This window comes from Nuphar pumila, chromosome 2 (assembly GCF_984573655.1).
Source record: "Nuphar pumila chromosome 2, dmNupPumi1.hap1.1, whole genome shotgun sequence".
In the NCBI taxonomy this organism is placed as follows: Eukaryota; Viridiplantae; Streptophyta; class Magnoliopsida; order Nymphaeales; family Nymphaeaceae; genus Nuphar; species Nuphar pumila.
Window position 1 is genome coordinate 101,137,858 of NC_143250.1, and position 24,013 is coordinate 101,161,870.

Here is a 24,013-nt window from a genome sequence, read left to right on the forward strand (position 1 = left end):
TTTGAAAGTTCGGCTGAGGACAATCGTAATCCATTATAAAATCATTCTAAGCTTGTGGGGGACATCTTATGCTAAAATAATTGCAAACATGTCATAAGCAGGTAACCATCAAAGCTGATCCAGATCCATCTTTTGATGTACTAAGGTGAACCCAATAACAGCCTCCAAAATCCAGTCAATCCATAGGATAACATTGACAGCCAGACAGCCTTCATTATTCATTATCCAGAAGACCAACTGCTCCAAGATCCATTCCACAGCCATGCCTGGAACAAACCGGGTCACCCAAGAAACCGGATCGACCATTATCCCAATTGCCTAACCAATCTGTCCAGTCAAGGAGGAAAGAACCAAATCAACAGGATTGAGCCCTACTTGACCCATATAGGACCTGTATCACAAATATCACCGATCATCACGTTATTTTCTTAGGCCAATATAACAGCAAAAAAAGCACGATATTTTCAACGGATCATCTACCTTTTAAAAACATCACATTTTAAATCGTAAGTAAATTTCACAATATTATATTTTATTTAAACTAATATATCTTTCTTATTTTTTATGATTTTTCATATACGCCAATAATTTTCATTTCTTCAAAACCACACTTTTCACAATATTCCGAGATTTTCCCAGAATCGAAAATTCGAGACATTGGATAGAACTAGGTGTGTAAACGGGTCAGACTCGGTCCAGGTCTTATCAAATAGTCCAAAATGCAAATGGTAGTCTGAATCGGAATCCAGATCGGAATCAGATCCGATGAGGTAAGGTTGAATCCAAATCCCAAATGCATGCCAATGTATCCGAAAAAAAATGAATAAAAACTGAAAAACAAGCAATTTACATGTAAACAATGTAATCGGGTCAGATTTTGAATCAGATCCATTCTAGATATGACTTAAAATGCCGAACTGAATCAGACCGGAATCCTAAAGTAATCTGACTGAATAGATCCGAATCAGATCCGTATGGACATTAAAATCATACTTAAAAGATCCATATTCGGAAAAAATATGCCGGATTTGGATCGGGTATCCTACCATATCCGATCCGTTTGCAGCCCTAGAATCTAGATAGTTACGAAAAAATTGGGACATTGTCGCTATTCAGGAAAAAGTTATGGGTAAGAACGTAATTACAGACAACAAGTTTTTAAATGGTCCGTTAAATGACAATTAATGACAGTGTTATCACAAACTCCCATCGATTCCGTTGTCTTTTTTGGTCGCCGAGTGGAGGAGACGAGCAAAAAGAGATGCGCGCAATAATCTGAGGTTGGTCGAAACCCTAAGAATCTCTCTCTCTCTCTCTCTCTCTATATATATATATATATATCTTGTTGATTCTGCGGTACAATCTCATTGAAGTCTCTGTGGAGTGATGTGAAGAATGAGCTCGGATTCGGCTGCTTTTGTTTCTTGTTCTGTTGATCGAGGAGGAATTTTGATGATGGGTTGCTCCTTTACGGAGTAATCCATGGGGAGATGTGGACATTCGAGGAAGATTATGTCTGAATGTTTTTTTCGGGTTGTTTTCTGGTTGAAATCGGGAGAGTTTTGAGTTGAGGATCTGAGTCTGTGCGAGTGTTTTCTTCTTCTTGCCGATTGGGTTTCGGCGTTTTTTCGTTCGGATCCGGGATGAAGGGATCGAGGTGAAATCCTGATTGGAGCGTTTGATCCGATGCGAAAAATGGAGGTGGTGTAGGGGTTTTTGCTGCTGGAATTGATGAAAGGATTGGTCGTTTCTCTTTGCCTTTGGTTTGGGAAGATTAGGGTCTTGTGAATTTTAGGTGAACCAGAAGGATTTGTTGCGAAACGTTAGGAAAATCCAGATGGCTTCCTTTATTCGGCGAATGGGTTATCATTCGCCGAATGTGTATTCTCCTTGAGGTAGTATTTTTTCATCACCTTAGAGTTGATCCTGGGGAATGGGGAATGTTTGTGGATTTTATGTGTAAATAGGGATGCTGGGATGGAGTGATAGATAAATGTGGCAATTTGAAGTTGTTTTGGGGCATTTTGGAGGAGAATTCGATTAGGACGGAAGTGGAAGAGGGAGTTGGAGATGTCTTTTAGGAGTATAATTCAAGAAATGAAGGGTGAAAGTGGTACGTCGAAGAAGGGGTTTGAAGTAAGGTTAGGATATGGGTCAAGATCTAGGTCGCATGTTGGGAACACAGGATGTGGTGGAGAGGCTGCCCATGAGACGAATGAGGGCTCTAATAAGCAGAGCTGCTGGGCTAATATGCCGCCGGAACTGCTGAGGGATGTGATCTTCAGGGTTGAGGCAGCTGAGGATACATGGCCGCCGAGGAAACACGTGATCGCCTGCGCTGGGGTCTGCAGGAGTTGGAGGGAGATAACCAAGGAAATCGTCAAGACACCAGAGTTGTCAGGGAAACTGACTTTTCCAATCTCGTTGAAGCAGGTTAGTGGAAACGTTTGTGTATTTTTTTCCTTTTTAAGAATTTGGTTGCTGTTTTTTATTCTTATAGTTTGTTGCGGTAAGCAACATTGAGGTGTTTTGGTTGCTTTTGTATCGGATAGTTTATACTTGTTACACTTTTTTACTACTTGATGTAATTGCTGCTTTGTCCATGTTTCGTTTTGAAGTTTAGCGTTTTGATATGGATGGTTTGACCAAATCTTCGTTTTATCTCATGCCCATTTGCTCTTCTATTTCTTGGGTTTATGAAACAGTACCATACTTGCACTTTTTACCGTTCATGAAAGTGCATACTGATATCCAACGTTCCTTTAGGACCTTTACCCTTTAGAAGATTCCTTATGTGCTGAATTTTTATTTGCTCGTCTGAAAGCTATATCTCTGTTCTATATCTCCATATGTAGGAAAATGCTATGCTTGGAGCATTTCTTATTTTAATCTATGTGACTAGGAAAACATAGTTTCTGCAATTAGATGCCAAGTTGTGGCTGTCTCCCTAGTGCTCGGTTCCTCAATGGGATGCCCTTTGCTTTGCGATATCTAAGGTTTAGAATAACTTACTGAAAAGGTTATCTACATTTTGCATTAGCTGTACATGTTCTCCTAGTACCTCCAATCCTTTATAACATGTTCTCCAAGTCAGTTGCTATTTTTCCATTTGTCAGCTCATAATTCACATGGGAAATAGTACTCACTGAAACTCTATAACATGGAAGCAGTAAATGACTTCAAGCTGCCCCTCTTACATTGTCACTTCAGGGACAAAAATAGAGATTAGTGGAGGTTTTTTTTTCTCATTTGAGTCAAAAAATACACGTATGAAATGATGCTCTGCACCTCCCTCTATTTTTTGCAAATTTGAATTACACCAGGAGCTATCACCCAATATAGAACCACAAAAAAGGAAATATGTTAGGAAGTTGATGTTTCATGTCCCTCATTCTATTCCTTTCCACTATGACAACGTACATGAAAACCATGTAGTATCTCTAAGTCATGAAATTTAAGAGTGTTTTATCCACACAAAATGGTAAATATGAACACATATGCTTTCCATCTGGTTGCACATGTTATAGGTGATGGAGAATGAAGCCATTATTTAGATGGTTGAGGATTCTTGTTTGTTTTGAAAATCCATTTCTTAAGATTATTGAATATCACTTTTTAAGTGTTTTATCCAAATTGAGCTACAGTATTAAGGAAAATGTTGGCATAAAAAAACCCAAAGTTCTCCAATTTATTGATGTATTGGATGGTTTTTGACTTTTTCTTTTTAACTCTTGTTTTAGTTGATAGTTCCTTCCATAATGACATGTTTAAGATGTAAATATAATAAAAAATAAAAATAGAAATATATGAAGAAATATATTTTAAATATTAGCTGAGAAAAACATAAATATAGTGATAAAATTGTGATATTTTCATTTAAGTGAAAGAATTGCAATATTTCCAAAATATCAGAATAATTTAAACATTTGAAATGACTGATACTGTATCACATGTTTCTGCAATGTTTTTAAAATATTGCAGATATTTGTCACCATTGCTCCTGCTCATGATTGGCACACACAAATGCAGACACCAAGGGTAAAGAATGAAACAAAGTGAAAAAATAGCCGAGATTGTTATGTTTTCTATTTTTCAATCTTAGTCATTGTTATTGCCAATATTTTGCCTTTCTTGCAGCATTTTCTTGACAGTCTTAAAAGTATCTGAGAAATTCAAAATATCATCTATTGAACTTTCTCATTATATTATTTTTTGAGATCTTTGTAAGATATTTAATTTCAGAATTTGAAATGTCCTTTTGCTTTTCAGTTTTCCTCTAGTTACCAGAACAGGAAGTGGCTACAACAAGGCAAAGTGTGAGTGTTAAAATATGCCTTTATGTGTGAAGTGTGAATTGTTAGGAAATGTTAGGGGAAGAGTGTTGGATATAGCATGGAAGTGGTAGTTATCAAAGCCAGAAGAAAAGCAAAAATGGAGATTGAGCAAGAACTGGACAAAAACTGTTGATTCCTAAACATCAGCCACCTACTAAAATACAGAAATGCTGCTCATAAAATAATCTATGTACATAGGAAAAGACGGTAACACAAGACTATCATTACATATGATACAATGACCATATTACACTTTTCAACACTCTCTCTCAAACTTGAGATGATGCTAATGGTATCATCCCAAGTTTGGAAAGAAAGGTTTGAAAGTGTGAAGGTGCTAAGCTCTTAGTAAACACATCGGCAACTTGTTCCTTTGAGCTCACATGTTCTAACAAAATGATTCCATTTTTATATGCCTTCCTTGTAAAGTGACAATCAATTTCAATATGCTTTGTCTCAATATAATTATCGTATCAAAAGGCTAGCGATACGGGTGTCTCGTACCATATCATAAGAAACAAGAAAAATCTTATTTAAAAAAATACAAAAACACACAAAAAATCATAAAAAGAAATTCAAAAAAAAATCATAAAATCAAATAAAATATAAGTCAAATTTAAGCAATATGAACAATTAAACATATACATGTACTACTATAACATGTGAAACAATATTGTAACAAACTAACAACTAACAAAAACAAAAGGTTTACTATTAAACAGTCACATTAGATAACAAACAAAAGAAAAAGGTTTTGAGTAGACAAATTATAACAATTACATAATACAACAATGAAATAAAATTTAAAATAACTGAATATCATATTGTATCTCATTAAAGATTCAGGGGGGGTATATCGTATCACATGGACCAATGATACTGTGACACGCCGTATCCGTATTGTACGATACAATATGATACTGATAACACTGCTTTGTCCTCTAATGATCAGGATTTTTAGAATATGTATAATACTCATATTGTCACCATACACAAAAGTTCTTTAGAAATTCAGGATTTTTAGAATATGATTTTTCAGATTGTATCAAAAGATTAGTTTATTTTCTGTCTTTGAGCAGTGTGTCAATCTTTTTTTTATTCAAGCTGCAGCAAAGGCAGGTTGTATTGGAGTAATGATCGTGTATAAATAGCTCTACACATTTTTCCATTTGGTCTCTTGCTGTTTACAAATTATCAAGAATGTTGTTTGATGATCATCAATGAAAATTAAGTACTGGTGCATGAGTGTTACTTTATGTTCGTTTCTTTGTTATTTCATATTTGCTCAAGAAATTGGTGGTTTTGCATTTTGCAGCCTGGATCAAGAGACACAATGGTGCAGTGTTATATAAAAAGGGATCATGTTACTCATGCTTATCATCTTTACCTGGGTCTGACCCAAAGTAAGTTACTGTTAACTTTTTTTATGTTATCAGGCACTTTTACTTTCTTGACTTCATTAAAATTGTTGCGTTTGATTTTGATAATGTTTTTTCTGTTGTAATGGTATTTTTGTGTTCTTGCCTTAAGTACCTTGTGACCTTGACTTGTCAATGCTGGCTTAAGTTCCTAATAATCTTTTCCATTCCATTTTGTAAAGCAAATAGTCAAGCTAGTGCTTAAGTTTGCCTAATATTTAATATTTAACTTTAATTACTTAGACAACTTATAATAACTAATTTGACTCTTTTAACTATTGATGGTCTTAACCAGAGTTACCGGAAGCGCCTAGGCAAAAGGGGAAGCGCGCTTCCCCGAAGCGCGCTTCGGAAGCGCGAAACGTCGCGCTTCCGAAGCGTGAGGGGAAGCGTCCCCCTTTTTTGGGAAGCGCGCTTCCCTTTTATGGGAAGCGCGTCCCCCTTTTATGGGAAACGCGCTTCCCATAAATGGGAAGCGCGCTTCCCCCACGCTTCCCCCACGCTTCCCCCACGCTTCCCCTTCGCTTCCCCCTCGCTTCCCCATTTTTTTCATTTTTTTTCGCTTCCCCTCGCTTCCGGTTCGCTTCCTAGGTCGCTTCCGGTTCGCTTCCTAGGTCGTTTCCGAGACGGTTCGGAATTTTCTTCTAAGTGGTCCCACGCTTCCCCGCTTCCTAAATTTTTTAAAGTGCCTCGCTTCCCGCTCCCGCTTCCCGTATCGCTTCCCGCTCCCGCTTCCTCGACTGGTAACTCTGGTCTTAACCATGTGGGGGCAACCAGATTCTGTTTTTATCATTGTTTATTTTTCCTGGAGAAGAGCAAACTAGGAAATAGTTTCTGATCTTGTTATTCCCAAGCTTCACACATTATCTAAGAAATAAACACGCAAGTAATGGACATTTCAATAAGCATTACAAAATATGTCTAATAAGAATCACAATTCTTAGGAATAATAAGCATTATAAAATATATTTATTAGAAATTATTTACACATGTAATGGACATTATAATACATGTATCAATTGCTGCTTAATTTTTTATTATTTTCAACAACTTGGTGCTTTAGTAAACTTACTAGTCATAAAAATGTGATTTTTGTTTCTCATGTCAACGCATGATCATTGTCTTAGAATGTGTTGTTGCATGTATTTTTTCATGTCATTCTTTTAAAATAACTGGTTTAGAGATTTCCTGATATAGTTTACCAGATATTTCCTGATATGGTTCACTAAGTATGATTTTGATTTCATAGAAGGTTTTGTTTACCTTTGTTTTCATTAGTTTTCTCATTATTTCACACATCAATGTTATTTAGCATCCCAAACAATTCCCGTGTTGCTTCCCAAGTGGTTCCACATTTTGCTTCTCAAGCGGTTGCCCATGTTGCTTTTTATTTGTTTCTTGCTTTCCAGATTCTCTTAGAATTTAAATTTGTTGCTTCCTTTCTACTTCTTGCATTGCTTCTTGCTCTCGCTTCCCATGATCTGAGCTGCCAAAGGATGTGTGGTGCAATGTTATTGTCCACTAAGATGTACCTGTGCTACAAATGATTGTTTATCTAGTCCAGTCTGGGACAGGGTGAATGTATGTGTTTGCAGTAAATTGTAACCCAGAGTATTTCTTCATAATATCTGGTGTGCTTGGCAATTTGAATATCTCATAAATATTTGGGAAATCAATTGTAGTTAATGACTGTCAAATTTGCTTCTTGCAGCACTGGCAGAAAATGGTAAATTCCTTCTTGCTGCACGAAGGGTTCGGCGTCCAACCTACACTGACTACATTATTTGTTTAGATGCTGGGGATATGTCCAAGGGGAGTGGTACCTATATAGGGAAGTTGAGGTGAGTTCTGGATACCAAATCCCTTGTATAGTGAAGACCAATGTGAATCCATTTGCAGGTTTTGGACTACTTTCTCCTTTGAAGGACTCCAATGTGAATCCATTTGCCGGTTTGGACTACTTTCTCCTTTGAAGAACTCTCACTATTATTGACCTGGATTTCTTGTTTTCTTGTTTTATTATAATAATTATTTGTTGTTATTTCAATAGAATGTGTTTCGTCTTATCTTATCATGACAAGAAGTGTAAAAGTATTCCATGTGAAAATAATACTATTATATTCCGTTCTTGCGTGTGATTAGTCCTGTCAAAAGTAATGCAATTTTCAACCCTTTATCTTTTCACCAGATTTTTTATAGTTGCCAAGAGCTATGTATTGGCTTCATATGTAAGGACGTATTGCAGCATACATAAGTGCCTCTTTAGTTTCTTGTAAAGGAACATGCGGTCATTGTGTTTGATGTAGGCAATCTGCCAGTTGTACATAAGATGTTACACAAACAATCATGTTATAGCTTGTACATGCTGACGCATATAAAGTTTGCTTAAACATTTGGGAAGAGGTGTCCATCTCTATTTTGCTGTTACATTCTCTACCATACATGTATGTGTTATCACGTCTAAGTCCTTGTTGGTGAAGCTGAGATGATATCTTCCATTCATGTTGATAGGTCAAACTTCTTGGGCACAAAGTTTACTGTGTATGATGCACAGCCTCCTCATGCTGGAGCCGTAGTGACAAAGAGCCACTCAACCCGGTTGGTTGGTTTGAAGCAAGTCTCTCCAAGAGTTCCTGCAGGAAATTACACTGTTGCCCATATTTCATATGAGCTTAACGTCCTAGGTGCCAGGTATTAAACTAACTTGCAGAGCTATCTGTATACTGGAATTGAGATATTGATTCCTTCATGTCATAAACGGCCTAGAAGCTGTTGATATTTTCTGCATTATGCATTGGAGGATGTTGATTATTTAAAAACTACTAGGTTTCACAAAATTTTCCTCTTATTCATTGGTTTGACAATAACTTATACCTCTTTGAATTGCTGGATGCAAACTATTTTGTTGATATGTCACAAGGATACTCCAATTTACTCCCTTGCCATTTTTCCTTATACACTACCCTAAATGTGACACTGACAAGAATAGCATGTCCCATGTCCTTTTAGGTCTATCTGAGTTTTTTTGATGTGGCTGTGTTTTATCACATCAGCTATTGACTTAAAACGTGACAAGAAGATAATCAGGTACCATCATTTGTATAGTGTATATTTATTTAACTAAAATTGCCACCTAGAAGACCTACCTATCAATTATTTTTATAGTGGAAATAATAATCCTGGTTGGTACTGTCTTTCTTCACTCTCTTCTGCAATGTGAAAAAATGTTGCATTTCTTTTGGCTGCATCCTCTACACTTCAACTTTTTTCTCCTGATGAAATCACATAGTCAACAACTTTTTTGCGACATTTAATATGTAGCTGAAAATGTTGTTCGCTCTTATGCTTCCTGCTAAAGCTGATTTGTTGTTATTTATGCCATTGGTTAGCATTCTTGAAATCATTTATATGTGCATCATCCAAAACCAGGGGCCCAAGGAGAATGCAGTGTGTTATGGATGCTATCCCAGCAACAGCAATGGAGCCTGGAGGTGTTGCTCCAACACAGACTGAGTTCCTCCTCAATGGCCTCGACTCCTTCACATCAAATCCTTTTTCTCGATCTAAGTCCCACTCAGAAAGTTCATTCTCATTGCCACTATCAAGCCGAAATGGAGCAAAAGATGGAATGCTAGTGTTGAAAAATAAAGCACCAAGATGGCATGAACAACTTCAATGTTGGTGCTTGAATTTTCGTGGGCGTGTAACTGTTGCTTCTGTGAAGAATTTCCAGCTTGTTGCCGCACCTGAAAACACACAAGTGATTCACGAGCATGATAAGGTTCTCCTGCAGTTCGGAAAAGTGTCCAAGGACTCATTCACAATGGATTATAGGTATCCTCTCTCTGCTTTTCAGGCCTTTGCAATATGCCTCAGCAGCTTTGACACCAAGATTGCTTGTGAGTGAAAGGTAAAGCAACGTCCTTTACATATCCATTGAAAATCTTTCTTTGCTTCTGCTAATCTTGTAGATTATGGATCCTGCCTATATTAAATTTTGTCAACACCCTGGTTTTATGATGATGAGGACCAAAGTATACCTTGTTCTACATACCTGAAGATGGAAATATGGCAGAAAATGTCATCTTTCCTAAAAAAGAGTTGGTAGATCAAGTTATATAACTATCTTGTGAGCCTGAACTGTAGTTCCTGTTTTCAAACTTCTCCAAATTCTCCTGTGCTTTAAGATATCGGGATTGTTCATCATTTATCCATTAGCTATGGAATTTTCAAGGCAATTTTCTGTAGATTCCATTGCAAAATAATACTAGCATGGCATTACTGTTTGCTTAAGGAATGACCAAGTTATAATGGATATAAATGAATTTATTGGAAAACAAGAGCTTCTCTTTTTCACCATTGTCTTCTTTCTGCCTTTCTGGGAATTGGTGTTTTTTGAGTTGTATCCTATAGAACAAGCATGTCAAATTCAGGGAGTGGGTAAAGCAAAACAGCATTATGCTAATCTGAGATTGTTTCTGAGGATACATTGTGGCAGTGAAGTTAATCTCTCTACAGGGGATTAAAGGGTGAGCTGGATACTACATGAGTCTTTTCAATGCTTCTGACTGGTGTCAAACGGCCGGGTTTGGTTCGGACCCATGTGGGACCAAAACTAGAGCTGATTTGAGATGCTGGTACCAGGTCCAATTGGACCCACCATAAGAGAAATCATACCCGGATCCTATAAGGATTACATGAACCAGACCCTGACCATACCCGATAAAATATAATATATATATATATATATATATATATATATATCTTTTTTACATTCAAAAAATGCAAATCTTAGTCGGCACTCAGGTCGGGCTCAGGTCTGGTTTGAAATTTCACAAACCATACCCGACTCCATATATTAATCGGACTCTTTGAGTCTGACCCAGATTCTAATTGGATATCCTTGTTTATCACCAAACCCTGACCCTATAGGGTTTGGTCTGGATCAAACCCGACCCACTGACACCCCTGTTCTGACTGGCACTTAAGTTAGTATCACCAAAAGAAGTTATATCACTTTAGGATTAGAATTAGCGGCCATACATTCCCAAGAATCTTAAAATACCAAGGATAGGACCTCTTCACCGCTTAGAACAGACTACCGAGAAAATGGTTAAGCACAACAGAAAGTTGGTAAACAGAGTTAAAGATGTTAGTTTTGAGCTATCAACCCTCAAGGCTTACGATATGGTGGCAAAGTCCAAGCTGCTAGTCTGAGGAGGAAAAAGTTCATATCTACTAGGAGGTAAGTTCATAAAACCTTCTTTAATGTGTTTGGTGATGTTCACTGGAAGCTAGTGCTTCAAAGGAAGTGTTTCATAACCACATCATAAAAGGATGTTAAGATTGATTCATGTATTTCATGCCCTCCCATGGAAGAACTTCCTTTGAGTGGTAGACTTGTAGTTTGTGTTTTGAGATGTTATTCTTCTGTTAAGTGCTTATGTTCTTGTTTGATAAAGTTCTTGCAACGACGGTGGCCCTTCAGGTACATGGTTGGCATGGTGAGATTTTTGAGTCGCAATCAACTGTGATTTACTCCATTAGCAATTTTCCTCTTTCTACCATTTGCTTGGATTGCAGGCAATGTGTGTACCGTTGTGACCTTTTCCAAGGTCGTTTTGCATCAGCTAGACATGCTAACACAAACAATGAATTTGTAGACACAGTCACAAATGACGAGAAGTTCTCGGCAATGGAATATCTCAGAGATTTTAATTTTTTTTTGTTTTTCTTGGGAAAATCTCGAAAAATATTGGTCTTAAAAATATAATATATATATAATAAAATATTGGAATTTTTAAAAAAGTTATCAGTAATATGAGTTATAATATTGATAAGGCTTATAAATTATAATATGATAATATAAAAATAAGTGATGGGTTAATTGGTAATATATTACTCAATCAATCAATGATAACACGTATTGCATCATGTGTTATACAATCACTATTTCCAGTTGTGCTCTTCTAATTGTTCTCACTAATTACTCATTCCTGTTTTTCAGCAGGTTCCTTTGCTTTTGTAGGATGTGTAAAAAATTGACATTCTTTATCATTTTTTGGTCACTTTCTTCAAAGACAGCAAGGACGAATAACAAAAACTTATAATGAGAAGAAAAAAGATAAAGCCAAAACAAGAATCAAATACAATCATAATAAATATTTTGTTCTTCAGGATTTTGAATATCACTACATTGATCCCCCAGGACATGAATGTGGCTGTGAGAACACAGCACTTTAGAAATATTCCAGATGCTTTATAATATTGTTATAATCTTTTTAGAGGAAAATAATACTATCATCATTGTCACCATCACCATTTTTTGGGTTTTGGTACTTACTCTTAGTGAGCTTTCTTTTCCCTGAAGGTTTTGGCTCTTGGGCTCAAAACTCTCGCTGAGGTGCGAATGGCGGACTGCAGCAGGAGGCTGATGTTCTCCCGGTTGATGCTGACCCGTTGGTTGTATCATGTATGATGTCTTGATTTTTTGTGCATGCGTGCATGCATGTGTTTGTGTTTGTAGTGTACATAACCTTCACACCTATCTCAGGCTATGTTCATGATGGACCGTGATCAGCATGTTTGGCAATTCCCGGAGTTCCAAACTGTACCCTTTTATTTCTGTCCAGTTGGGCAGGTTTCATGCATTTTATTTTGCGGAACTGTGACGATAGTAAGTTATACTTGAAATGCATTTCTATTTTATTCCTGTTTTTGTCCATTTGATGGATTGCTGATTCTGTTCTTTGAGCTTGGAGTGCTCATTGGCAAAGTAGATTTTCTGTGAAATTAGGTGGCTTTTGAATATGATTCACGATAAGGTAACTTTTCATGAAACTGGCACCAGGTTGGGAGACCTGGCGTGCTGGATGTGCTGCTGAAACTACTCTTCTCGCAGCCAGTGATGTAAAAACCCTGCGGCCGTCCTCCTGCCCTCAGGAAACCTGTTGATTTGGCTTATGCACATGAGATAACCAGTGAATACAGGGATATGTCCGCCTCCTGCACCCACCCTCTAACAGCATCAGCTTCTGCTGCAGGGCTTGTGAGGCTTATCTGTTCAAGCGATTTGAATGAGATTGATCTTGAGGATGGAGTTGCCAATGGTGTTGAAATGCCAACTCCATTTATAGTTTCAGTGTTTGGGCAACACTACTGCTCCCAATCAGCAGAGAACATGAGAACAGTGGAGAGAACCACCACATACCTCCAATTCAAGGCTCCCAAAAAGAGCCTTTGGTAAAGGCAAGTTGGGGAATAACCTGCACTGGTTTTGAGCCTGGGAAGTTTGGACAAAAATGGCGCCACTTTTGATATTTGGCTTGTGATATTTGAGTTTTGTCTTGGGCTTATCCTCATTCAAGTGTGGTAAAAAATATCTTTGAAAATCTGAAATCACAAAAAGAAAAAGAAAAGAAACCAAAATATATACCCAACTTGGAAAAAGAAGTGGGGATGGCTCAGTACACACACAGGATAAGACTTTCGTCAGATTCTTACCTCAAAAAAAAAAAAAAAAAAACTTGGAAAGATTCTTGAGTAGGTGGACTAGGCAGCCGAAGCATTTTGATGATATGGTCATATCCCCTCCTGCTATTTTGCCATCCGCAAAAACAGAATGCTCAAGATTGTTAGTTACTATTTACAAGGATTTAATAGGGGCAGCTTGTATTGTAGAAATATTGGTAGCGAATCACCATAACATTGGTAGCGAATCGACCTTTTAGCATTTTCTAATTGATCACAGATTCTTGGGCACGTTTGTTAAGCCCCCATGAGAATGATTCTCCCATTGCTCCATTTTCTCATGTCTAATCAAACATGAGAAAATGGGGCATGAGAGTCTGTTGCTCATCCTCTGCAAAGGAGTCGATTTCTCATTTGCCATTAGAATCATTCTTCATCTGCCCCATGCGATTCTGATTCATATGATTCCATTTCTCAATGGAAATGGAGTCTAAAGAGGCAGGCGACAAACATGATGGTTGCAGATGCACCATAACATATCTACTTGAAGCTCTACACCATGAATTGGGAGTGATTGAGACGCCAAATATAAAGAATTCAATGCTTGGTAATACCTTTTTGTTCCTAGGCAAAGCTAATAAGCCTTTCCTCAAGCTGTATCATAGATATTGCTTTTCTTAAGATGAAAACAAAAAAAAAAACTAGCGTACAGAGAATAAGAGAATCCCCTCTTTGTAAGTTCTGCTCAGGTATATGTGATTATATTGTCATACATACATTGGACTATCAGATACATTATTATTTTTCGACAGTATACAAATAACTTCCTATGGCCCAAGCTTATGGCGCTTACAAGACAACTGCCACACGAGTATTCCCCCAACTGAAGTACAATACATAAATATTTACATTGAGGAAGAAGTAGCAAAATGAGAATCTCTTTATGCTTGCATCTGTAATGTCTTCTCGGGCTCAGCAGCACTAACGAAGGAGAGCCTCTCCTCATAGTCTGGGAGGTCATCAGAATCTTTTTCAGGCAACTCGAGCCCCTGGAAGAACTCGGTAAACTTCGGCCAGTGCTCCGGCGAGAAGAAGTATGCCCCCATCCTGCAGTAGTTGAATGAATCCAACATCCATTCATCATTCTTTAGATTCTCTTCAATCCTCCTGAAATTGCCCGGTATGCCGGAAACTGATGTGTTCTCCCCTGAGACTGGCACTCCGTGCTGGAGGCACACTGCTCTTATCTGCGAAACTAGTGACTCCGGGCTCGATAAGGCTTCGGATGGTTGATGGGCATCAGAGAGATCCATTCCTGGTAACACCAACGTAGCTGAGTTTGCAGCAAACATTCTGGCAACAGCATCGGAACCGTTTCTTTTGTCAGTGTTGTAGAATCCTGCAGTTAGTTCAGCAGCATGGGACCGAGTCTTGTACCAACTATGCACAAGCGGGACCTTGCCGGAGATGGTGACTGGGCTATCACTGAAAACCCTTGAGGCAAGAGAGAGGATGCGATCACCATGGATAATCAGCTGGTCTGAGTACCAGGTGAGGAAGAAACCGCCGTATGGTGTTTCCCAGGACCCACCGGAGTCCTTGAAGAAGTTGTTTGTCTGCGGCCAATGGTTGTAGTTAAGCGCATCATGAGGGCCAGAATGACCCCAATTGGCATGGCCAAAACTTTCAGCAAGTTGCTTGAGGTTGGCAAGCATGTATTTGTCATAACACTGAAACTCTCCACCTCCCTGAATCTTGCTGAGGCGATTTTCAGGGAAAGAAGGGTACCTAAGTTCACCATCTGGACCGAGGCTTAATGAGATATCCTGTAAGAAAATCAAATAGAGCAGCCGTTAAGAGTCGGAGAGTAGTTTCTTCCATATATGGATGTTGGGCATCCACAGATAGGAGAGACTGTTCACAGTTCTCTTAAAAAATTGCAGGAGCATGATCTTTACCGTGATTGTAGTGCCTAGAAAGCTTGAGAATGATGACTTGAATTCCGAGAGAATTTCTTCAAAGACTTGCATGGGAGACTTTCCGGAAAGCACCGGAAGGTCGTCGACTGCCAACGACAAGCAGTTCTTGTACCGTTTTCCAGCACGGTCCCTGAAGAAAATATCAGGTTCTCTTTCTCCAATCTGAACAACCCACGGAGGGAGCGAGATGCCTGATCTACCATGGAAACAGAGACAAACTCGGAGTTTGAGCCCCGAGTCACGGACCACTTCTGCAAGAGATTGATACGCAGACCAGTTGAATTTTCCAGCTGATTCATGCTCGATGATGCCCCACCTTACTGGAACGCTCACACCTGTAACTCCAAGAAGCTTCAATGCCTTAAGTCCGGTGGAGATGGCCTTCATATGGTTCAAGTTGTTGTCATCGGAGACTGTATCAAGAGGAAGTGCTACGTATAATGGAACTCGGCCATTCTGCACACAATGTTCAGGAAAGTCAGGGACCCATCAAAGAATCAAACCCTAACGAGTTTGAGTTTTCAGATTCTCTAACTCTAACGAAAACGTGTGTTCTTCAATCCAAACCAAGCCTAACATGACACTTGGGAGTCGGTTTTGCTCCACTAAATTTTCAAAGCCAGCCTTTGGTTTTAAGTTTGAACCGTTGTTCCTAGCTCAAAATTATGAACCAGCACCATTCTATTACCAGGTCCAACCCTGTATTAGCTATTGATGGATTTGGTGGACAGGAAGGGCAGGCAGAAGCTGCAGAAGTACAAAACCTAAATCTGGGAATCACAGAATCTTAGGGAAACAAACATGTGGACCATAACAATGTGTTTTCAATAGTTATAAAAAACCCATGGAAGCAAGTTTCCACCTACAACAATATCAGGAATAACCATTCCACCACAAAAATCTCAGGAATAACCTGAATCCACCTCTTAGAGAAGCTTCATCAGTGTCGGCCAGAGAAACTTGTCTCACATATACTAAGGGATCTCAGGTCTTGCAGTCCAGAAAAGGGTCTTCTCTCGTAAGAGGCCGGAAACAAACTTCCGGAAGATCACTCATCAGAGACATTTAGTGAAGGAAGATTATACAGATGATAGCTAAGATTAGGGATACCCAGTTTCATAATTCGTGGTCAGGCCTGAGATGCACATACCTCTAATGCTTGGATCTCAAATCCAAGTTTGAAATTCGAGTATCAAACGCACCCTTAGTTGTTGGAGAAGACCTAAAAATTTGATTATGCCAACTTGGTCTGGTTTTTAGACAAGGATATTTTATATCATTTGTGCTATTTGCGCTTTACACACTCTCAGCAGAGGACAGTAACTATAACCAACAAAAAGGTCAGTATCACAGCCAGTAGGAACGACAAACAAGTGTTTCCTCAAAGGATCCAAAATACTCTTTAAACCCTTTCAACTTAACCTTGACAAGGATAAGTTATGCAACCAAACTAGTTTTGCACCTTGATAAGCGATCACTAATAGAGAGAACTAACAATTTTCAGGATTATGGAATATCATCCATGATAGTTACAGAAAGCGCAAAAATCTATCCAATATACTACCAAACAAACAATGAAGAAAACAATATAACAGATGAAATGAAAAGCAAATATCTGTTGTTTGAAGGGTGTGCTCCAGAAACATTATACAACCAACAAACAACTGGCATCACTACTTCAGACAACCCACCACCAAACAACTGGCATCACTACTTCAGACAACCCACTACCAAAAGTTGGTAGATCCATATAAATTGAAGTTTTGAAACACCCAAAATGGATTACAGTAAAATCTCAAGACCATCTTGAAATGATAGGAAACCCAATTTTGTGTCATCATTAAGAAGGGATTTAATTCATTTCAAAAGTAATTATCGGTGACAGATTCTATAATCTATATATTAATACTGAAACGTCTTGCAGATAAAGAGGATCCATAAAAAACAAAAAAGTCACATAGCCAAGACAACTCATAAATAAAAGAAGCAAAAGAGCTCCAGTACGGACCACCACAAGAGTTTTCTAAAAAGAAAAAGAAAAAGAAAAAGAAAACTTGTGGAAGGAAACAGGAGGAAAAAGAAAAGAAGCTTTGCGTTTCAGTAAATGGGCAAGAGGACAAATCTCATGTGTCGATCAACGTAGAACGTAGAAGTTTGAAGGGCAATTTGGTCATTAAACAGTCAAAAAGGATAATACTGTCACAATCCATGTGTATCTCAAAATTTGGCGGGTAGCTAAAGAAAGACAAAATTTTCACCGTTGGAAAAAAATTATTCGTTTTGGATAACAGAAACTCCGAGAACAAGGGAGATTTCGCAAAAAACCAGAAGAAATCTAGGGTTTGGTTAATCATTACCAGAAAAAAGGGGAAATCCTGGCAAAAAGCCAGAAAAAATCGAGGGTTTGGTACATCATTACTAGAAAACAAGGGAAATTCTCGCAAAAAACCAGAAGAAATTTAGGATCTGCAGACAACGAAAAGGAAAAAAACCCAAGAAAAAGAGGGAAATTCCGTGCAGAACAAGGAGGATCAAGGGGTTCGCTTAGATAGATCGTCCAAAAACCATTGCGTGTCCGCGGATCTACAAAGAACAAGAAGAAAGGCAAAGAGATCGATGATCAAGAACTATTTTTTTTTTTTTTACCTTCTTATCCTGAGAACGCTTCCCGGCTTCCTTCCCGACGAGAACCCTCTCTGCTCCGGTGGAGCCGATCGCAGGAACTCCCGCCCTGATCCCCTTTCTCCCATCTGCCGCGAGACCGAACCCGATCCGGGTCGGCCCCCTCCTCGAAAACCCTAATTCTCTGTAATACCCGGCGAGATTCGACTTCGTAAAAACGGAGTTCTTTCTTCTGGCGGGAAATTGCCCGCTTCTGATCACCGAAACCTCCATGATTCCTTCAAAAAGCCTGGAAAACCCAATCCTTCCAACACAACAAGAACTCCCAAACCCGAATTTCGCTCAGAAACTTCCGGAAAAATCCAGAAAAAGAGAAACCCTTTTGGAGAAGAATAGCGAGAACCCCAAAAACCCGACGCAAACCACCAAATTAAGGAAATCTCCCCCAGAAAAGACCGAAGCTTTCTGGAACAACGAAACCCCAAAATCCCGATGGAAACCACTAAAATTCAGGAAATCCCCAGAAAGAACGAACCTCTCTGGCAAAACGAAACCCCAAAAATCCCGATCAAAACACAGAAATTCGTGATCCGAATCAGGAAGAATATATGTATTCAATAAAAGATAAGAATCACCAAGAAGAAGGAAATATATAGACGAGATATTGGAGTAAATATAGGAATTAGAGGGATAGACGGCCAAGCATATCTCGAAGATGGGATCGGAGGGTGAAAGGTTTTTTCCCTTCTCTTTTTCTTTTGTTAAAGACAGCAGAAAATGGAGGGAAAGGAGAAGCAAGTTTCGCATGTCACGAAGAGAAGGCTGCTCGGGTTATTTATAGGGAACGGAGGAGAGGGAAGCTGAGTATTTAGACATGATTGCTTTAAAAACTACGAAAATGCCATTAGATAGTTGAGGGGCTGTGGTTGGGCAGTTTTAATATGCTGCTGCACCTGATCACCCTCCATCTGCTGTTGGGTCCTTAGATCAAAGATCTCTAACCCAACCTCCTCAAGTCAGGCGAAAGATATGCATTTGTTTTTTCTTGTTCAAATATGTACCTAAAATATCTCGTTTTAATATGAAGTTTTAGAAGGAAGAAGTGTTTAGGCAAGGGTTGGCACTCTTTGGCAACTAAGATTGTTTACAACTCATCATGATTTAAGTAGGAGTAACTAGAATATGAGAACTAATGTGTGAACCACGGTTTTCATGAAATTTTTGTTCTTTTCTCTTGAATCTAACCTAGTAATGTGATCTACATGTTTAGTTTTATAAGAAGCTAGCTGCTCTTGAATCATCTGATTTTGATGCATAATTCAGATTATTTTAAAGCTTTAAAATCAATAGCTCATAATCTTTATACATATTAAAGCATTAAAAAACACATTTATTTTTTTATCGAAAATATGCTATCCAATAGGTGATTCCTAGCAAATTCACCATGCCAAGCACATCCACATGGTTGGATTTGCAAAAAAACAAAAAAGTGTTGAAAATGCTCATATTTCAGTTTTCATATTCTAGGTAGTAGGTTCTTTGTTAACATAAAGATGTGTCATTAAAGGAAAATGCTTGGCCAATTGTAGCTCTGTTCGTTCAGAGATTGGTAAACTTCAATTCAGGGGTGCAATTAGTTCGTTTTTATGTGGATTCTCAAGTTTAAATTTTAAGAGTCGTATTCATAAGATAAGATGGAGGTTAGAGTTTCCCAACATGATCTTGAAATTTTTTTTTTGTTATTTGTTAATAACTTTTGGAGAAAAAAAAAAAAAAGATAATCAATCAACCATCAACCTGCCTCTTGGCTCTTAAAAAAAGAACACAAACAAAATCCCATTAAGGTTGAGTGGCGTTTTTGAAATTTCACTTCACTTCGAGGCGTATAATTTTGTGAGTCTTGCTAACCAGTAACATTATGCCCCATGGCATGTTGTAGATCATCCTTGGGCAGCATAAAACAGCAGAATTAAAAAAAAAAAAAAATGAGAGGATCAGGTTACCGCCGAGACACTTTGCCTGTCGTTCATCTAAAAAAATGAACGACACCCATCAAAAACAATGAACAAGCTCATTGTAAGCCTTTAATTTTAAACCTTTCTGATGCCGTCCATCCGACATGGGAAAAAAGAGTGGATCACATTCAAGCGGTGAGCATCACATTCGTACAAGCTTTGGATGCCGTTCATCTTGAGATCAACGGCATCCAGAGAAGCACACTCTGACCTGATCTCATCTAAAAAACAAAATAAATTTGATGCCAATTTTCGTTCCTTGCTTTTGGCTTTTGCGGTGGACAACGAGGATATCGTTGTGACATGGCAGTATGACAGGCAGGACGGTGCAAGACTACCGCTACGTGTCAACAAGAGAGACCTTCAAGAAGAACCCTATGCTGACGTGTTGAAATTATCTGATTAATCGAGTGACGATGGTAACTAGTTGATCCTAGATCTACTGTTTACACGTAGATATTTATAAGATTCAATACCAAAAAATAAAAACCATATTCTCATTCAATTATATTTGGATATGCAACTAAACCAATAGAATTGGATAGGACACCGGATAAAATCTAATTCATTGACACCCGTAATGGGAACTCCTTCATCTAGACTAGGGATGGCAGTGGACCGGGGGAAAGCCGGGCCTCACCCTGTTTGGACCGGAGATGAAGGGTATGAAAAGGGGATGGAGACGGGGACGAAGGTTAAAATCCATGAAGGCGGGGATGGATGTACACTTTTCCCCGCCCCGCCCCGTCACAAAAATATGAGGTGGAGCACACACAAATTAGAAAAAGTATCTATTTCATTACATTGGGTTCACTCCTCTCATTGGTGGCCGCACTAACGAGTCCCCTGATGCAATAAATTATGACGTCCACTCACCCACTTGAGGAGATGGTAGAAAGGCACGCCTCCCAAGTGTAATGGAGGACACCTCCCTAGGCCATCAACCTTATCGATCGCTAATTAAACCCTGCTCAATTCTACTGTTCAAAGAAGCTGGACGAAGTCAATGCAAGCATCTAGGGCTGTGATCATATTATGTGTCAAATTGAAACGATTGACGGCTGAAATTGTTCGATGGATTAAAGAGAGTGGGGCGTCTCGTCTTTCTCATTTGGAAGAATGAGAATGAGAGCTATCGAATCTAGAGGATTACCTGACCTCTAACCCCAATATGCCTGAAACACAACAACAGGCCATCAAAGAAAGCACGAGGGATCTTACAAATCGGATCATTGAATGAAGAATTAGGGGAGGGGATCAAATGGAGACAAAGATCGAAGATCCAATGGTTGGCATTAGGTGATGCCAATACCTCTTTCTTTTATCAAACAACATCTGAGCGCTATTGTGGGAGCATAATCCAATCTATGTCAATCAAAGGGAGAATTTTCACCGGGGATCAACTGTTGTCGGCCATCAACAATTATTATGCTCAGATTTTTTTCACTTTCTGTCAATGAGGGTGGGGATATGGGCACCCTCAACTTTCGCTTTTTGTCGTCCCACCGAGCTCAACGATTGCAGGTACCATTTTCTTTAGAGGAAATCAAGCAGGTTGTTAGGAAACTATCCGATTTTCGATTGACTTTTACAAATTTTATTGGGAGACAGTCGGTCGAAACCTTCACGCTCCTTTTACAGAGTTTCACCGAAACACAAGATTGCCCTTTGATTACCATCGGTTCTTGATGGAGCTGTTCCCAAAGAAGGGTGCATCAACAAACATAACACATTTCAGACCGATCTCAATAATGTGTGCTTTAAGAAGGATCATTGCTAAGGTATTGGCAACGAGACTGAAAGGTACTCATCTCAGCTAGAAGCATCATGCATGGCCATATCATTGCATCTGAGGTGGCACATTCTATGCAATGTAGCCAAAGGACTTTTTATATGTTAAAGCTCGATATTTGCAGAGCCTTTGATTTAGTGTCATAGACCTATTTCTTTCGGACTCTAGAAGCTATGTGATTTGGACAAAGATGGCAACGATGGATCAAAGAGAAGCAGTGGTAGTGGTGAATGGCAAAAGAGGAGGGTCATTTTCGATGGAGCACAGACTCCGACAAGGGTGCCCCTTATCACCATTGCTTTTTAATATTACAGTCGAGGGGTTTGTCGTATTGATGCACAGAGCAGTGGAAGCATGACTTCTGAACCCCCTTCCCTTCAATGGTTTTTTAGAGCATGTGGTTCAGTTTGCAGATGATATTATCATTTTTGGAGAAGTTTCTTTACTACAAATGACCATGATGCTTCTCATTCTAAAGATTTTTGCTACTATCTCAAGGCTGCACATCAATGAAAGAAAAAGTTTCATCTATCTATTCAACGCCGATAGAGACACTCGAGCAGGAGCATCTACGATTTTTGGTTATTCGATGAAAGAGTTTTCGACCACCTACCTGGGGTTGTCGTTACAAGTAGCTCAACCGCGTGCTCTGGCGTGGACAAAAGTTATTGAAACAATTCATCATCGATTAAGCTCTTAGAGGGCTAGATATCTGTCCATAGTAGGCCAGGTTACAATGATAAAGCATGTGCTTTCCTCGCTGCCTTCTTATTTCTTAACGGTGATTTGGAGTCATCTTCGGATCTCTGGGATATTTTTCTTAGATGCAAATATCACCTTCATCAAGGTGATTTAATCGATTGTCTGAATATGAAGTGCATGCCGAGTTCTCATTTGTGAAAAGCATGGAAGCGAGTCCTCACACAGTGCAGACATTCTGTGGGGACTTTACCAGATTTCTTTGAATGGGCAAGGGACACATCCGATGCAGTTACCATTGCTAAGGTTTATGGATTGCTGCATCCTCCTGGAGTCGATTGGTTTCCTAGGAATCAACTGTGGGGAAATGACCTCACTCCACGATCAAGGATCTTGGCATGACTTATATTGCATGATTGTGTACAGACCCAACTCAAACTCAAACGGTGGGGCTTTCAATTGACCAGTAAATGCATGTTGTGTGGGTTGCAAGAAGAATCCATAAAGCACCTCTTTTGGTACTGCCCCATCACGCAAGAAATGTTTCAGGCTACGTGGACAATACCTGAGGTGCAAGTCAAAATTGACTCCATTTTCAGATATCTCATTCGGGGTCCCCTACAAATAAGGCGTAGCAAAAAATAGAGATTCATCTGTAGAACATGGTTGTTTACCTTGTGGTGGGTGATTTGGACTACACGAAACGGCATGATTTATAGGGATGGGCGTGTAGTCTTGACGATGCTAGTGCACCATGTCAACTATGATGTTCTTGCTGCCATTCGCATTCGGTGGGGGAGTGGGGGCTGCATAGTTTGATAGCTGCGATTGTTTAAGCTTAACCCCTGTTTTTGCTTTTTTATGCTTTGTTTCTCCATCTGGTCCTGGGTTCAACTCTCGTTGGTCCAGGGGTCTTCTGTTTGGGCAATGTTATTGGAATTCTCTCTCTCTCACTCCTCTCATTGGAAAGTATTTTCCCTTCTATCATCCTTTTCAAGAGAAAGTAGCTTCCCCTAAGGGGTGTTTGTCGTGCTCTCGTTCATGGGATGCCTCTTTTCTTTGAAAAGGCCACTTGGAAGGGAAAGTGCTTTCTGGAAGGAAGAGGTATTTTGACAGGAAAGCTATTTTTTGCATTTAGAATGCAAGTTTCAGTACATATTTTTCATAGACATGTTTATTTTACACTGTGTAAGAAAGATACCTGGTTTCCTATGAAAGAGAGCCTCTTTCATTAGAAAGGGAACGAAACAAATGGCTAAAAATGATGAATAAGAGAAATTTGGAAGAAAATGATTGTTAGAAGCTCCGGATTAACATGGTTTTTGACAAGTCTAAACTAAGAATTAGAAAATGCTAGCTGGAATGTGAGGGGAATAGATGGCCAATATTCATGAAAAAAAAAACATTTATGTGCAATGTTGTGAATGACCGGCCTGCTGAAATAAAAAACGCACTTCACTTGACATGTGCTTACTTGCCTTGATCATCAACTGCCAAACTGGCAATTCATTTGATTATGCCACGCAGGGAGGCAGGCCCACTAAGTGATCCGGTGAGGTTTCTTTTATCATAAAAAAAATAATAATTAATTTGAATATACGAAATTTAAAAAGATACATGGCCAGGTGCGATATACCCTGTAGCCAGGGTAGACACGTGCCCACCCTGATCAGAAAATCTTCCA

The 24,013-nt window shown here is 39.0% G+C and overlaps 2 protein-coding genes across 2 annotated transcripts; one reads left to right on the forward strand and one right to left on the reverse strand.

The window, feature by feature from the left end:
* Nucleotides 1–1,195: 1,195 nt before the first annotated feature.
* LOC149846407 (tubby-like F-box protein 3) lies at nucleotides 1,196–12,464 on the forward strand. Its single transcript, XM_089996338.1, has 6 exons — nucleotides 1,196–2,433; nucleotides 5,650–5,737; nucleotides 7,464–7,593; nucleotides 8,264–8,443; nucleotides 9,182–9,662; nucleotides 12,123–12,464. The coding sequence occupies exons 1-5, from the start codon at nucleotides 2,071–2,073 to the stop codon at nucleotides 9,657–9,659; spliced, it is 1,239 nt and encodes a 412-aa protein (XP_089852464.1). The 5' UTR covers nucleotides 1,196–2,070; the 3' UTR covers nucleotides 9,660–9,662; nucleotides 12,123–12,464.
* A 1,682-nt stretch (nucleotides 12,465–14,146) lies between these two features.
* LOC149846408 (inactive beta-amylase 9-like) lies at nucleotides 14,147–18,611 on the reverse strand. The gene is made up of 3 exons (XM_089997984.1): nucleotides 17,848–18,611; nucleotides 15,181–15,657; nucleotides 14,147–15,048 (listed from the first exon to the last, which is right to left on the reverse strand). Exons 1-3 carry the CDS (start codon nucleotides 18,094–18,096, stop codon nucleotides 14,164–14,166), a joined length of 1,611 nt encoding a protein of 536 aa, XP_089854110.1. The 5' UTR covers nucleotides 18,097–18,611; the 3' UTR covers nucleotides 14,147–14,163.
* Nucleotides 18,612–24,013: the final 5,402 nt, after the last annotated feature.